At 38.0% G+C, this 17500-nt stretch overlaps 1 protein-coding gene across 8 annotated transcripts in view; it reads right to left on the bottom strand.

Moving 5' to 3' along the window:
* Nucleotides 1–17500, bottom strand: part of SNCA (synuclein alpha) — a 126485-nt gene that overhangs the window by 34885 nt on the left and 74100 nt on the right. For 3 of the 8 annotated variants that reach the window (XM_070047868.1, XM_070047869.1, XM_051820174.2), the window contains exon 5: nt 16383–17272. The exons of the other annotated variants lie outside the window; for them this stretch is intronic. In XM_070047868.1, the coding sequence (XP_069903969.1) occupies nt 17240–17272 (33 nt within the window). In that variant the 3' untranslated portion in view covers nt 16383–17239. Of the gene's footprint in view, nt 1–16382; nt 17273–17500 lie in introns of those variants that run through there. 8 annotated transcript variants of the gene reach the window in all.

The following is a 17500-nucleotide window of genomic DNA, read 5'->3' as shown; positions in this document are numbered from 1 at the left end:
GAAAAAAAAAAACCTTAATTCAGAGAAGCAGTAATTTCCTCATATGTGAACTGTTCTCGGTGTCTTTAAAACCTGTTAGTTCTGCCAATGTGAGTAGCAGATGACGAGCAGGCAGTCTGTGTAACATCATTCATTACACAGTCAGAAATCAAGTCTTCCTTTCGCTTTATAAGCTGTTAGAAAGAAGTGTGTGTGTGAAATGGGAAGCAAAGAGAAATTAGCCTATAAGCCATTATCTGATGCAAAAACAGACATGTATGAAGTCATCTATGTGAAGATGGTTCAATACACTCAAGCATTCACATAAATCTTTAGGGACCCTGATTCTCCCAGTGTAACAGAACACTCATCTCTACTGCCAGCACTCCTATTTGAAAAGATCACATTTGGCAAATGGCGCTGGTGACAGGCTGGTTTTCAACCTGATTAACCTTATTTGAGGACAATGACACAACCTTCAATTAAAACCACTTTTACATTTTGTCTACCTGTGCTCCACCAGGGACAACCTTTGGCTCTTCTTTTAGAATGATCTTTAAAACATGAAAAGCTGATTTGAAAGAGATACCTTGGAAGCCATGGAAAATAATCACTGTTCAATGCTCTTCTACACAGCACTAGCAACACCACATAGCAGAACACAGATTCATCCAGAAAAGGAGCATTATCCTGCCTTCTGAACACACAGTAAGTCAGCACAAGTGAGCAAAATGTGGAACAGGTGATGCCCTAACACACAGTTTAAGATTCTCACTCGGCTCCTTGCTTTCATCTGATCCCTGTAACATCCAGGCTTCCCACAACATACTGGATGAAGCAATGTTGCTGTCACAGGGTTCTTAGGCATACATTATTCATTGTTCTAATTGTGCTCACGTAATCACAGATGAGCAGGCAAATGTATCACCAGCCTACATCAGCACCCCTGCTTAAAATTCCACTGTGTTTTGCTTTTGGGAATTTTTGGGTAATTTACATTGGGAATAACCTCTGGAAATAAATAATGGTTAATTAACTGTGACTCTTTATGAATTCTCATAGTGTCAAAAAATCAAGTCAATAAACCTTTTGTAGAATCCTTATGTTCACAGGACAAAAGAGATCATGTACTTTTTATGAAAGAAAAAAGACAAAGTTTGTACACACTCAGAAGGAGCAGCCTAAATCATTTATGCATCTGTTTCTGGACTTGTGATGGAACTCATTATTTTAAGAAATGCTTTTATTTTAAAAGTATATTCATTTATGATATTGTCCTTCTCTTCTATAAAAGGATATTTTTGTGTAAGTATAATATCATTTACATTATTTGTAATTTCCATTTAATTTACCAGTTAACCCCATTTCATTTATTTGCTAGTAATTTGGCATAATTATACTTATTGTTATTAATTAAAATCATAATCTCCCAGCATTACGAAGGAAATAGAGACATCAAATTCATCCAGGCAGGAAAGACAGTGGTTTGCCAAGAACTAACTACAAGCTTTTAAAATTTGACCTTGGTCTATGCTAGCTACACATTCAGGAGAGCTGTCTAAAGTGAGGAGATGGCACACTAAGGGGTCAAGAGGCTCTGTGGTGGCTCATTCTTCCTCAGGACACTTTACCCACAAGGCCTGCCTTTACTCATAGACTTGTAACAGTAGACAAACACCAGAAACCAGGCGAGGCACAGCCAGTCACTATCCTGAGGTACAGCGGATACGAGTCACGTGAATAGAAACTATGAAGTTTGTATCAGTACAGTGTTGTCTGGAGCCTGGAAGTACGAATGGAAAGTCAACTGGATGTGCACCTATATGCAGTGTGGAGAAAACAGCCAGGTATGAGGGACGCTCCTAAAATGACACCTATTATTTTAGGAACTGGAGAGGGAACAACTATAATTGCATTTCTACTATTCATCCCTAAGAGATCTTCCAAGAAAATGGATGACAGTGAGTGAAAAACAAATTCCATTTCTTGTTCTACCCACAAAGTACATAAAACTTGAAATATTTCCCAGCTAGAAAGTAGTTACATGTTCTGGCATCAGTTTTAATTTCTCCTACAACCATTTCTCCCATAATAAAGTGACAAAGCCATTCATATTTCACACACATGTTACATCTAATTCTTTGTTTTTCATTTAGATAAATATGCCTACACCCTAGATACCATAGGAAATCCCACAGTTCAGAAAATCCCTAATGAGAATGGAAGAAAGCAACCATCATGAAAACTGAAGCACACAGCTCCTATGCAACACTGCTCAGAGTTCATGTAGCAGTTTAATCGTGTAGCAGCTGTTCAATGAACTCTATTGCAACTGGAGTCTCACATTCTAAGTCTGAAATATCTATTTTTAAGAAATGCAGTAATTTCATGTCTTGCAAAAAATAGTGTTCTAATGTTATTTATAATGTTTTAAATGAGATGTTTAAATTAATTTAACCTTTGTCTTACCTCAGACAATTTCTCTTCTGTTTTTACCTGGGTCTTCATTGTAAAGTAATGACAACATGAGGGGAATGTTAATTATTCTGATTCAAGGAGTACACATTTCATTCATGTATTGTGAAGGTTGAATGGGAAATTATATTGTTGAATTTAAAATGGCTTTAACTGAATTATTTAGCGTCAGCACAGTGATATATCTTCATACTAAATTTCATCATTTAGTATTCATCAAGGAAAGGTGGTGTTGGGAAGTTATATTTGGTAGATGTATGTATATAATTTCTAACATTCCCAGATGACATGATTTTTCCTAACACGTAACTTAAAATATAAATGCTACAACATTTAAAGCTATAACACTTTTACTAGTCTTTTAAAGAACTATAGATCAATACTTGTTTTGCATTAAGTCAAAGCGCATTAATATACACAACATAAAAAGATCTGCAAAACATAAATCATATGTACTACTCCTATAAGAAATCCATGGGAGTGAAATTATGATTATAAAACTCAGCAGACCTAAACAAATGAACACATTCTTCAATAAAGTTTATAGATACCAAAGATATTTTATTGTTAAAATCCCACTGTGTAAAATCAAATGAAAAATGACACAATGCTCAAATACGTGTTTAGTATCATACCTGCTGCCTAACTACAAGCTAATTAATTTTATAGCTGTCCTGGAACCAGCATGGTCCCTCTTTTCGCCTTAGATAAAGAATAGTTCTACCACCCTTACCATGCAGAGTTATCTTCAACAAAATAATCCAGTTGGAGAAGGAAGAAAATAAAGCGATAACAAATTTTCACTTGTTTCTAGTCCCAAAAGATATTTGTTCATTGACATCTCATTCTATATAAATGCACATAGAATCTTAACATTCCTCATTGGTCAATTTTATTGATAATAAATTTTCACAAATCACTTTAGGACTATCTTGTATCCAGAGATATTATACAGTTAATTGGCATCAATAAGTATCATTGTGAACCTATGATGAGCTTATATGTATTAGTATAGGCTTGACCGATCATTTACAAATCACATGCTTGTTCTGTAAGGATAAATTTCATCATTCATACTTTAGTAAGTTTCATCTTTATGTTACCTGTTACAAATTTGCAACCCATTTATTTTAAGCTGTGAACTTCACATAACATTTTGAAAAGTCAATTATGAAGGTACTTCAAAAGTTCATGAAAACTGAAATAAACTTCAGTTTATTTTGGTGCAAAGAAGTTTTGAAATCCATGCTCATCAGGAGTCTTCAAAATGTTTATGAAAAGTGGGTATTGTGAAAAAAAACTACAAATGATTTTTTAAAAATTTTAGATAAATTAAACATCTTTTAATTCCATTTTCATAAACATTTAAAGTACCCTTATATAATTTCAATAATTGAAAGATTATTTGAAATGCAATACTACTCGTGGCTACTTCTTTTATGTGGGGATTTTTATAGATTCTTTTTAGGAGTAACAATTATGTGGAAACCAGTAACCGCAATGCCCTAACTTTTAATCACAAATTTCTCATTTCCATTTTTGTACAAAGAGGCCAAAACCACAAACAGCCTTTTCTGTTTTCTCCTTTATCACTTCCCACAAGTGCACTGCTTCTCTCTTCCTAGTAGTGCAGGTATACGCCTTGCTGTCACCTTCTGTTTGTCTGTCACTACCTTCAATCACCAAGGATGTGTTCTTTCCAAGTCATTGTCTAACTTCTATTTTACAGACATATATCTATATAGGAATATGTTAAACATGAAAATAAAGTCAATCCTTTTCCCTTTACATTAGTAGCCATCACCAAATTGCTAAGGGGTGAATACTGTTAAATACTTTCTTTAGACCCTACAAAGAAGTGGTAATTTTTATTCTTAGCTCACATATGAAGAAAATGAAACATATAAACATTAAAGAATCTTGCCCAAGGTCTCACAGCCGCCCAGTAGTCTGTCATGAGTAAAAATAGAGCTTTCAATGACTCTACCATAAGGTCTCTTGTGTTATTACTATAAATCTCTCATTCCATGGTCTTGACATGCAGGTTCTTTACCTTCAAACTTAACTGTCTTGCAACCATGACACTAGGTTGTCACTTGCACTAGAAGTCAATTGCTGGAAAACCAGTATTCAGAATAAGACAAAGACAGGCCATGGAGTACCTGAACAGGTGGAAGAGAGGTTCAGGAAGTGTTTTGTATTGGCTGGGAAATCATGGAAGAGTTGTAGCTGAGGATGTGCAGAATCACATGGTGTAGGGATCAAGAGAGCAGGGGAAAGACGAAAGGTCCTGAACTATGTTGATGTTGGCAATCTTGAGGAGGAGAGAAAGAGTCAAACAGTATTCAGAAAGTGGGATTTCGAGGTCCCTGTGATTGATTGGATGGAGAGATAAGAAGGTGAGATCATTCCCTGGTACATCGCACACACATCATAACTGTGGATGTTGTTACACTGGGAACATGGTCTCTTCCTGTCCCTGCTCCCAATCCTATGCTCATCCTGGGCTGAGCCTTTCCCATGGTTGCTGCTTCTCATGAGCAAAAGCACTCTAGTTTCCTAGTCAGCAAACACATCTGAATTGTAGAAAAGGAAAGAGAGTGATCAGAGGTTCAGGTGGTACCTGGACAGGGGCTCTGTGTGTTTGCCTGAACACAGATGAAATCATAGTCACGGACACACTTGTTTCAAATAATGTTATTTACTATGAAAATCTGGTCATAAATGGGATTTAACTGGTTCCTTATCTTTCCAAATAAAACTTCTCCCTGTATGAGAGCACCTTATGATTGCTTATAAATGCAAGTGAAGAATAATTTTGTTAGCTTCTAAAACCTAAAGGATTCCATAATACACTCATGTACTTATATCAATATTCTATAATTAAAATCTTGTGATTTTCAAGACCATCCTCTAGTTGCAAAAATAAAATAGGTGTCATGAGAGTTTACCTGCACTATTTCAACAGAAAAGTTAATTTTAAAATATATTTTTCTTATAGCTACTAATGAAATCCTTTGGACAGCTTAGCCTTGAAGACTCCAGAGTCCCATAGGCCTTGCTCAGCTAGGTCAAGATCACAGCAAGGGATCAGGTAAGAAGCTAAATTAAACAAATACATTCATAGTAGTATGGATGCAAAACAACACATTGACTATGAAAGAATCAATGACATGCATCCAGTATACAAGGAACCTTCAAACAGTCCACAGAAATGTACATTGTTTTATTTATTTATTTGAAAGGGAAAATAGGAGAGGGAGAGGGAGAGGGAGAGGGAAGGGAGAGAGGGAGAGAGGGAGGGAGAGGGAGAGGGAGAGGGAGAGGGGAGGGAGAGAGGGAGAGAGGGAGGGAGAGGGAGAGGGAGGGGGAGAGGGAGAGGGGAGAGAGGGAGGGGGAGAGAGGGAGGGGGAGAGGGAGGGAGGGAGAGGGAGAGAGGGAGGGGGAGAGGGAGGGAGTGAGAGGGAGAGGGAGAGGGGAGGGGGAGAGGGAGGGAGGGAGAGGGAGAGGGAGAGGGGAGGGGGAGGGGGAGGGAGAGAGGGAGGGGGAGAGGGAGGGAGTGAGAGGGAGAGGGAGAGGGGAGGGGGAGAGGGAGGGAGGGAGAGGGAGAGGGAGAGGGGAGGGGGAGGGGGAGGGAGAGAGGGAGGGGGAGAGAGGGAGGGGGAGAGGGAGGGAGGGAGAGGGAGAGAGGGAGGGGGAGAGAGGGAGGGGGAGAGGGAGGGAGGGAGAGGGAGAGGGAGAGGGGAGGGGGAGAGGGAGGGAGGGAGAGGGAGAGGGAGAGGGGAGGGGGAGGGGGAGGGAGAGAGGGAGGGGGAGAGAGGGAGGGGGAGAGGGGGAGAGGGAGAGAGGGAGGGAGGGAGAGGGAGAGGGAGAGGGAGAGAGAGAGAGAGAGAGAGAATCCCATCCCTTGCTTGACTCTCCAAATTTTCAAAAGCCAGGGCTGGGCGAGGCTGAAGCCAGGGGTCAGGAAATCAACCCAAGTCTCCCATATAAGTCTCAGGGACCCAAGTACTTGAGCCATCAACTGCTACCTCTCAGGGTGCACATAAGCAGCCAGCTTGAATTAGGAAAACCCAGGAACTGCGATATGGGATGTGGGTGTCCTAAGTGACACCTCAACAGCAGCACCAAACACTTGCCCCCATATTATCTGTTTAATTCCATTTTACCACAAGATTTTGAACTTCCCTTGATCATGTCTAGGTATACACACAGAAAATTTATGAAAGAGTACACTCAAGACTGTTAATAGTACTATTACTAGGATGATAGATGTATTTTGTAAAATATAGTTTGCTTTAAATTAAAGTGACTTTGAAAAGAAAACACAAAAAATGTTTTTTTAACTTTATATGTTTATGATGTGTCCAAGAACTGGCACACAGACTGGACACACAGTAGGTTCTTTGTGGATAGGTGTGGAATAATGAATAACACACAGGAGTCAGGGGTGAGAATTTTAGGGAAGTGTAATAAACATGAGCTTCTCAAGCTATATCCAAGTTATTTCTAAGTTTGAAGCATCCTGTTTGCAGGAAGTTTAGGCCTGTGTAATAAAAATCTAGCACAGGATGTTCCTGGACTCAAACATTCAGCTACATTATAAGAATGGAGACTGCTCAGAAGGGACAACTGTTTGTACTTAGTGCAGCATCAGAGGGGGCTTTATGCCTGTGGGTGGAGGGTAACCACCTCTACCAGGAAAGATTTGGAGCCACACCAAAGATGAGGCTTCTTCTTCAGCAAATCCGCTTCATCTCCAGATGAGGGCAAGAAACCCGACACTCAGGGACAAGGAGGTAGATCTGCCCTCTCATTTGAGGATGAAATGGAACTCCTGGGCCTAACAACACATGCCAAGTCTCCAAACAAGCTCTTTTTAACATATATAATTTCTCAATTCTTTCACTTAGGCGCATTGTAGGGACAACTTTGATAATTCTACTATCCATTGCCAAGACGCAATAAAATCCAATATTTATTGAGTATTCACTATGTGCCAAGAAGTTTTCACAACACTACTTGGTTTAGCTTGTTTATTTGAGGCAAATATTTTATTGCCCTCCCTTCGGGAGATGTGGGAGAGGCAACCTGACTCACTTACATGGCACTATTCATTAGTGGGAGAACAGGACTCTAATGCCAGCAATATAACTCAGAGACTATTGTCTCGATGCATTTATTACACACCTCACTGAGGAAACCGACCAAATTAAAAGTATGCCATATCCTATCATTTTCACATGGGCAGAAGAAATCTCAAGAGAAAAACTCAATAATCAACAGGAATCATAAATAGTTGCAGAACATAGTTCTTTTCAAAGCAAGTGAACATTTCATGAACTTTGAAAGACAGATTTGGGTTTCCTTGATGGTGGTGGTTTTCTGCTAAGACTGTTAATGAATGGCTTCTGTTAACTCAAGCACCTCTCACACACTCTGCAGTAGGTGTGTTTACTGTTATTCTGACAGCAGAGGCCTATGCACATCAAATTGCACATCAAAACTATGCATATCAAAAACAATTCCATTTGTTTTATGTCCCACGATTGTGAAGATTCACAAGAAACAGACAAACATGTCCTCACAAATCTATAAATAAATCCTCATCAAATTATGAAATTCAAAGATGTTTGGTGCAAAATAATTTTGGAAATACATGCAGACAAGGAGTCTTCGAAAAATTCAGACAACAGTAGGATGCAAGAATGTGTTTCCTCCACTGGCTTTGAGATCCTGTGGTTAGGGACAGTATTGTAGTCTTCCCTGAATCTCCAATGTTGATGCTTCCGGAGACGCTTGCTGAGATCTAAATGGGAATATGTACAAGGGCATATAAATGACGCTAAGGAAGGAGGAAGTAGTTTCAAGAATTCTCTTGTTGCATGCTTCAGTGCAAAGTGCCAGTCACTGATACATGATTATGTTATGATTTTTCAAATTATGTGAGACCCTTGGTTTTGAAGATATTGAGGGTATTTCTAACTTGAATACAGTGAAATTTTTAGTCTCTTCTATAAAAAGGGCATTATTCAAAATCACAAAATTTTCTGCCTCCTAGAATTTCCGTGAGCCACAAGTGATACACCTGTCAAATTAAGGATATCCCCAGGGGCCGGTGCTGTGGCGCACTGAAGTACCGGCATTCCATATGGATGCCGGTTCGAGTCCTGGCTGCTCTACTCTCAATCCAGCTCTCTGCTGTGCCCTGGGAAAGCAGTGGAAGATGGCCCAAGTCCTTGAGCCCCTGCACCCATGCAGGAGACCTGGAAAAAGCTCCTGGCTCCTGTCTTCGGATCAGTGCAGCTCTGGCCGTTGCAGCCAACTGGGGAGTGAACCATCAGATGGAAGAACTTTCTCTCTCTCTCTCTTTCTCTCTCTCTCTCTCTGCCTCTCCTCTCTGACTTTCAATTAAATAAATAAATAAATCTTTAAAAAAAAAAAAGAATATCCCCAGTCTCAGGGAAATAGACAGCCATGCAGTATACCTCCTGATGAACCAGGTTACCCCTTCTGCTGGTGAGCACAGTCATGGTGTAGACTTCTTACTTAGATTACAGGTGCCCATGTTGCTGAAAATTGTGATGTTCAGTGTGTTCACTGAAGTAGAATTCTTACTGAATATTTCTCTAATAAAACCTGAGGACAGGAATAATAAGTGTGGAGCTATTTAAAGGGATGAGAATTCATTGTAATTCATTGCAGATATCCTGTTTTCAGTTATTATTACCACTATATTATTTATCCTTAGGTGCATACATTTTATTCCAGATGGTTGGAAATGATTAAGAAAGATTTGAAAGTACATAACAAAAATTAATTTTAATACAGAAGAACATTCTTCTACTCTGTGAACAACTAGCACTCTGTTTCTATTTATCTAAAGTTGAAATAAGCAGTTTTTTCATTTCCAGCTCTTCCATAGGATAAGATTAATATCAAAAGCATTTAATACTTTCTAAAAGATCTGAATAGAAAAATACTGATAGTAAAATTAAGAAAGAAGTAAGCTATACAAAAAGCTGGCTACAAGAGTAAACTTAAAAAATTTCTCAGTCTATTGAGAATATATTTCATATATATGTAAAGAAGAAATTGCTTAATAATTTATTTAAATTGGGAATAAAAACATACAGCTATAAATATATTCTGCATCTATAAAATTTATAAAAATCAAAGCTTAGATGTTGTTAATCTTTTTTACTTCGACCCTTCATATGTATAATATTTGTTCCCAGGCACAAAAAGTCCTCTTGAAGACTCATTTTTATAAGGGTGGAGTTACAGAGTTGCCTTGGTAACAGCTACTATCACCAAACTGAGTGTTAACGACAGAACATGTTTAAAATGCAGACACCAAAGTAGGACAGTGTAAGGAAAAGATATTTTAAGTTCCTTTTCCCACATCTATTTAAACTTACAAGGTTTGTACTACTTTCAGAAATGTTCAAGTGTTCAAAAAGGAATCATATAAACACATATAAAAATATAGAATGCTTCCTATTGAAGTAATCACTGTAAAAATTATAAAAAGTAATGAAAAACAGAATGATTTTCTAATCATCGACTAAGAGAGCAAAGAATCTTTACTCTGAGACCAAGGCGAGTCATACAAAATCATGAAGCTGTGTCTTGTTCCCTCTCACTTGTAAAGAGAAGTCTGGAGCCAGATTCAGAGGATTTTTAGCATCAGGTCTAGAATTATTTTGATGGATAAGTCTGGTGCTATGATGCTATGCACAAACAAAATTGGTGTTTGGCTCCAATAACATGCGTGGGACTAGCTACTTCTTCCCTCGGCAACAGGCACCCGGCCAAATAAGTTTTAACCAAATCTTGGATCCCAGTTCTGTATGAGCTACTAAGATGCTATTTCAAATTGATATAAGGAAATGGAGGAAAGTGACAGACTGATACTCGTGAGCCCAGAACTTAAGGCTGCACCCATACAATTCCTGTTTGCTTCCTAGCCACTGGGCGGTTTCTTCCATCTCAAATTCCAGGTTTATAATTTTTTGTTTGTGGTAGTTTTGTTTTTAAACTAGATTTGGTGAGAAGCAGAGACTAAGTATACTAGCAATTTTTACATTTTCATTTTATTTTAAAGGTAAAGAGACAGAGATTTGGCTTCCCATCCACTATTTCATTCCTCAAAAGTCTACAACAGGCAAGGCAGCACCAGGAGCCTGGAACTCAGTCTGAACCTCCCATATGGGCGACTGAGACCCAAGTTCTTGACCCATCACCTAGGTTACCCATTAGTAGGAAACTGTAGGGTGGAACCAGGATTCCAACCCAGGCACTCTGATAAAAGATGCAGTCATTCCAAGTAACATCTTAATTGTTGCAACAAACACCCAGCCCAACATAAATATTTTAAGCAAAACATTAAACTTACAGTGAATCACTTAAAATCAAAACCTAAGACTCTTCATACACTGAGTCTTTGTTATTTACAAATAATGAAAGGAAGTTGGATTTTATTAGTAAAAGGTACAGGACAAATAAATAAAAGGCACTTTTTCCTTTTGCTACACATAATGCTGGCATTAATAACACTACGTAAAATTTTTGTTTCTTTCCTTGGTTTCCAAATAACAATGAAATGAAACATTTTCCTTTAGAGCATAATTATTGCATTTTAATTAAGAGTTACTGTCATTATCATCTATCTTCCTAGCTCATGATGTAAATTTGCAGCTGAATTTCTTTAACCTTTGTTATTTTTTTCTTTTGTTTGGCACATAGAACAATTGTTTCATGTCTTAGCTGCATTTTTAACTTGAGTTGATCTACAATCATTTTTTTTTTTTTTTACAGGCAGAGTGGACAGTGAGAGAGAGAGACAGAGAGAAAGGTCTTCCTTTTGCTGTTGGTTCACCCTCCAATGGCCGCCGCGGCCGGCACACCGCGCTGATCCGATTGCAGGAGCCAGGTACTTATCCTGGTCTCCCATGGAGTGCAGGGCCCAAGTACTTGGGCCATCCTCCACTGCCTTCCTGGGCCACAGCAGAGAGCTGGCCTGGAAGAGGGGCAACCGGGACAGAATCTGGCGCCCCGACCGGGACTAGAACCTGGTGTGCCGGCGCTGCAAGGCGGAGGATTAGCCTAGTGAGCCGCGGCGCCGGCCTACAATCATCTTTAATTTTGTCTCTGCTAAATTTTTTTAAGGTTTGTTTATTTATTTATTTATTTATTTGAAAGTCAGAGTTACATAGAGAAAGGAGACGTGGATTTGTAGAGAGGTAGAGAGGTAGAGAGGTAGAGAGGTAGAGAGGTAGAGAGGTAGAGAGGTAGAGAGGTAGAGAGGTAGAGGTAGAGGTAGAGGTAGAGAGAGAGAGATCCTCCAACCAATGTTTTACTCCTCAATTGGCTGCAATGGCCGCAGCTGCACTGATCTGAAGCCGGGAGCCAGGAGCTTCTTCCAGGTCTGCCACGTGGATGCAGGGGTCTACTGCTTTCCCAGGCCATAGCAGAGAGCTGGATTGGAAGTAGAGCAGCTGGGTCTCGAACCAGCACCCATATGGGATGCCGGCGTTTCAGGCCAGGGCGTTAACACACTGCGCCACAGCGCAGGCCCCACAAAATTTTAAATATAATAAGTATGGCCTGGTAAAAGATGTAGCATCTTTTTGCCTTTAACAGTCATACTAAGACTTTTTTATTGAATGAAATATATTTCCCTTGAAATATGTCTTATGATTATAACATAATCAATTTCTGAATCAACGAAAATGGGTAGTAGTGTATAAAACAAAGATCTCTCAGACTTTGTGCAGTATGTTCTTTCTTTTCCTCTACAGCATTAATTTAAAGTTAAAAATTATTATAATGTAACATGTTTCTGCAGGTCATCAAACATATATAATGTTTCAATAAATTTTATTGTGTATAATTAAGACATGCAACATGTTATGAGATACAAACGTAGTAAGCATTATTACAGTGAAATGAATTAACATATCCATCATCTCACATAGCTATATTTTTCCTCTCCCTTGTGGCAAGAGTAGCTACAATTTAATCATTGAGCAAAAATATGATATAGTCTTGATAACTCCAGTCCTCATGTTGCACATGTTTAGACTTGTTTAGACTTGTTTCTCCTACTTACCTGTTTAGTTTGTATCACTTGATTTGCATCTCCACATTTCCTCCTCCCCACATCATCTCTGCTGCTATTATACTCTACCTCTGTAGATTTGACCCTGTTGGATATTTTTTTTAAGATTCCACACAGAAGTGAGATTAAACAGCACTTTTTTCTGTCTCCATACTTTACTAAACATAATGTTCTCTAGATCCATACACGTTGTGGTAAAAGCTAGGATCTCCTGGAGACTATGGTTTCCTCATCCATTCTTCCACAATAATCCCATAAGTTATCTTATATCGACTATGACTGTGAACAATGCTGCAACAGAAGTGCAGCTATCTTTCCAACATGGTCATTTTATTTCCTTTGGTTATATATCTGGAGAAGGGATGGCTGGGTCATGTCATAGTTTTGTTTTTAATTTCTTTAGAAATCCCCATACTGTTTTTCATAAAGATAGCACAAACTTATGTTCCCACCAACAGTGGGCAATGATTCCCTTTCTCCCCATCCTCATCAACACTTCTTATTTTGATTTATTGATAATAGCTAGCTATTTTCATGGGAATGAGGTGAGACCTAATAGTCACTAAGTTTACATTTTCCTGATTATTAGTTATATTGAACACCTTCTCAGATATATATTAAAGTTACAGAGAGAGAGAAGGAGAAAGAGAGAGAGAGAGAGAGAAAGAAAGAGAGAGAAAGAGAGAGAAAGAGAGAGAAAGAAAAAGAGAAAGAGAAAGAAGAAGAAAGAAAGAAAGAGACAGAAAGAGACAGAAAGAGACAGAAAGAGACAGAAAGAAAGAAGAAAGAAAGAAGAAAGAAGAAAGAAGAAAGAAGAAAGAAGAAAGAAGAAAGAAAGAAAGAAAGAAAGAAAGAAAGAAAGAAAGAAAGAAAGAAAGAAAGAAAGAAAGAAAGAAAGAAAGAAAGATAGATCTTCCATCCACTGGTTCACTCCCCCTTGGCCTCAACGGTGAGAGCTGTGTTGCTCCAAAGCCAGCAGCCAGGAGCTTCTTCCAGGTCTCCCACATGAGTGCAGGGGCCCAAGGACTTGAGCCATCTTCCACTGCTTTCCCGGGCCATAACAGAGAACTGGATTATAAATGGAGCAGCTGGGACTTGAACCAGTGCCCATATGGGATACCGGCCTTGCAGGTGGCAGCTTTATCCACTATACCACAGCACTGGCCCCCTCCTCATATATTTGCTGGCCATTTTTATGATACCTTAGGAGAAATGCCTATTCAGGTCCATTACTCATTTTTAAATTGGGTTGTTTATTTCTTGCTATAGAATTTTATGAGGTCTTTATAAATATTTGATATCAAATACAGTTTCCAAATAATTTTTCTCAATCAGTAGGTTGCTTTTTCATTTTGTTGACTGTTTCCTTCGCTGTGCAGAAGCTTTTTAGCTTGATGCAGTCCCAATTATTTTTGCATTTATAGCCTGAACTTTTGGTCTGATATCCAAAAATGGCTCTGCCAAGGCCCAGACCAGTATCAAGAAACTTTTCCCCCTTGTTTTCTTCAAGGAGCTTTGTGATTTTAGGTCTTGCATTTAGGTGTTTTGTTCATTTGGAGTTGATTTCTGTGTATGGTGTAATAAGAGAATTCAACTTCCTTCCTTTGCATGTGGACAGCCAGTTTTTCCAGCATCATTTACTGAATCATGTAGCCTTTCTTTCAGTGAGCCTTGGTTCCCTTGTCAAAAATTAGCCAGCCACATACGTTTGGATTTACACATATTTCTGAGTTCCATCTTCTGTTCCTATGGGCTTCGGGTCTGTTTTTATGGCATGGTATTTCAATTACTCTGGCTGTGTAATATAATTTTAAAACAGGAAGTGTGTTGATTCCAACTTTTCATGAGATGATAAAGGGTATTCATATAATTGGAAGAAGTATATTTAGAAAGTAAATGAATTAAAATAAATAAGTCTAACAACAAAGTTCTTCTTATCTTCCCTAAATTATTTTGTACTATGTTCGCTTAAACTTCTTTTATGATTTAAAAGGCCAATATTTTAGTTTCTTATTGCTGCTGTAACATATTATGAAAAATGTAGTGGCTTAAAACAATAGAAATTACTTTACAGTTCTGGGAGTTAAATGTCCTACACAGTTCTCACTGGACCAACATCAAGGTGTTGGCACGTCTGAGTTTGTTTACAGAGGCTCAAGGAAGATCCACTCCCTTTACTGCTCCAATTTCCTGAGGCTGCCCACATTCCTTAGCATATGCTCGTATTCCTTAGTATATGCCTTATGATTGCACTGACCCCACCTTGATAATCCTGGGTAAACTGCTCATCTCAAGATCAGCTGAATAGCAGCCTTCTTTCTGTCTGCAACCTGAATTCCTTTTTCCATAACACACTACATTTTCAGATTCCAGGGGTTGGGACCTGGATACCTTTGAGGGATGAGTAAGTGGAGGAGCATTATTTTACTTACCACACTAATGCATTATTCTTAAAAGAAAAATAAAACCTGTCTTTAAATAATAATTTTTTAATTATGTCTTCCATTTCACCCTGGGATTTAGTTAGAAATAAAGATTGATAGAATATTAATTATTAAAATGTACCAGAAGCAGAAACAATACTAATCTTTTAATAACACTGATCTAGGGTGGCACTTATGCTTATATTATAATGTGATAGTGGCTTATTACTGTTCTTACTCATTGGTGGGTGATTTGCAGCTGACAATCTTTTGTTAATTGCAGATCTCCCACACAATCATAGAATAGGTCCACTATAATGCAAATACAAAAATTATTTCATCATTTTTCTTCCATAGACTCCACATTTTCACTTGTTATAAGTACAATCATTGGATGACCTACTGTTTGAATTCTTTAACCAATTCTGTTTGTTTTTAATTAGCATATAGTATATTTATATATTATATCTTCATGTGACTGATAGTCCATAAGTGATCAGGGATTTATTTACCCCCGAAAATATGAGTCCCAGGGTTTGAACTAAGACTCACCTTTGGAAACAGAAGTCTGCTTATTTTCCTTTTTTTCCATTGTGCTATAATAAATACATATACAGGAATTGGGTTCTGCTAATTACTTACTTTTTGACTCAAAATTAACATCCAATCCCCAAACTGCCTGTCCACAGCAATCTTCCCATTGCCTATCCATCCCATTGATAGATTCCCTCTGTCAGTAGTGTCTCCATTTATGATGCCAGATGTTCTCATATTAGTAATCAATAAGGTGTTAAAACTAATGAGAAAAAAGTATTACTGTCATCTGCTTACAGAGAAAACAACCAGCAATTACCTCTTACTAAGATAAAATGGCTTTGCTTCAAAATATTTTCAAGATATTTCAAACTGCAGATGATCTTTCCCAGTTTTTGTGCTTTCATCTATCACAGAAAAGGCCAACTTTAGATTGAAGTGGTCAGACTTTTATTAAACCGACCTTTGTATTTGAGAGCTGACTGCTGTTTCAACAACACTTTAGAAAGGACTCCTATTCTGCTTTCATTTAGGGAAGTTTGATTCTCCAAGGCCAGGACTGCATTTACAATGGTATAAATGCAGATTTTTTCTTATATTTGACAGCATTTTCATCTTTGTGATAACTCACACATGCCTCGTAGATTTTATATCCAAAAACATTTTTAAAAAATTGTCAGAGGACTATTTGGATTAACCGTAGATTTCTAAAGTTGGAAAAGGTAAACAGTAAAGTCTAAATTAATGGTAGCATTAATTAGAAAGGCAAACATTTTTCAAGTAATGAAACATGTTTTAGATGTAAATGTCATGTACAAAAATCACATACAACATTGCCAGAAAATAATTGAAACAGGTTTTTTCCCCAATCCAGAATTAGTTTTATTTCATTACAATTTTTTCTAAAACAGTAATCCATCCACCTCTACTCCTCCCTCACAGTTTCACTTTCTATGATTTCAATTCCTTACAATAAATATGGTCTGCAAACATAAAATGGAAAATTCCAGAAAAAAACAATCCATACATTTTTAACTTGCACACCATTCTGAGTGGCATGATGAAATCCCATGTGGTCATGCCCAAGATGTCCACTATCTTGGTGCTGCCTTTCCCGCTGGTCACTGTGTTGACATCATCTGTCCCTGTATCATGGTACTTGTGTTCAGGAGACCCTTATTTTACTTAATAATGGCCTCCAAGTGCAAATTTTCATTACAGTATACTGTTATAATTATTCTAAGTGATGTAATCAATTGTTGCTGTAATCTCCTATTATATGTAAATTAATCTCTATCATAGGTATGTTGTATAGGAAAAAAACATTGCGTAGACAGAATTTGAAACTGACCATGATTTCATGCCTCCACTGGGTACATATAAGAAGGACCACTGTGTTCACATCTGTGTAAATATTTATCTGTTTCATCAAGGAGAAAAGTATGACTGCACAGAATCTTTGAGTAAAAGTGTTCACAGAGCTTATCCACACTTGGAAGAAAGAAATAAGTAGAAGAATAAACAACAATGGATTTTTTCCTTCCCATTACTTTCATATTCAATGTGTTAAATCCTCTGGATTATATATCATAGGTAGCTTCATGCTTTGGTTCAGGATGACATTATTCATAAATCTGCATCATTAGTCATCAAAATGTCTTCCAGTCTTCGGTTTTGCTGTCTCTTAGAGTTCAACGTTGTTGCTCTAAAACAGTGATTCTTCAGGAGTTCTCATCACCTGTGGGATAAGGTTAACTCTGAGGCACAAAAGTGCCCACCTAATTTTCTTACCTAAACTTCTGCCAATCTTTCACATGCATCCTCTTGCTAACTGCCTCTCAGAGGTAGGAAAGGGAACATATCTTTCTTTTCCAAAGTTTAATATGTGTGTTTTCCCCATGTTGTTGAACAAGTGAACCTCTTATCCAGCATGTTTTTGTCCTTCCATGTACAGGAAGAACAGCAT

This window comes from Oryctolagus cuniculus, chromosome 8, assembly GCF_964237555.1.
Source record: "Oryctolagus cuniculus chromosome 8, mOryCun1.1, whole genome shotgun sequence".
NCBI lineage: Eukaryota > Metazoa > Chordata > Mammalia > Lagomorpha > Leporidae > Oryctolagus > Oryctolagus cuniculus.
This window is presented reverse-complemented; position numbering and strand designations above follow the sequence as displayed.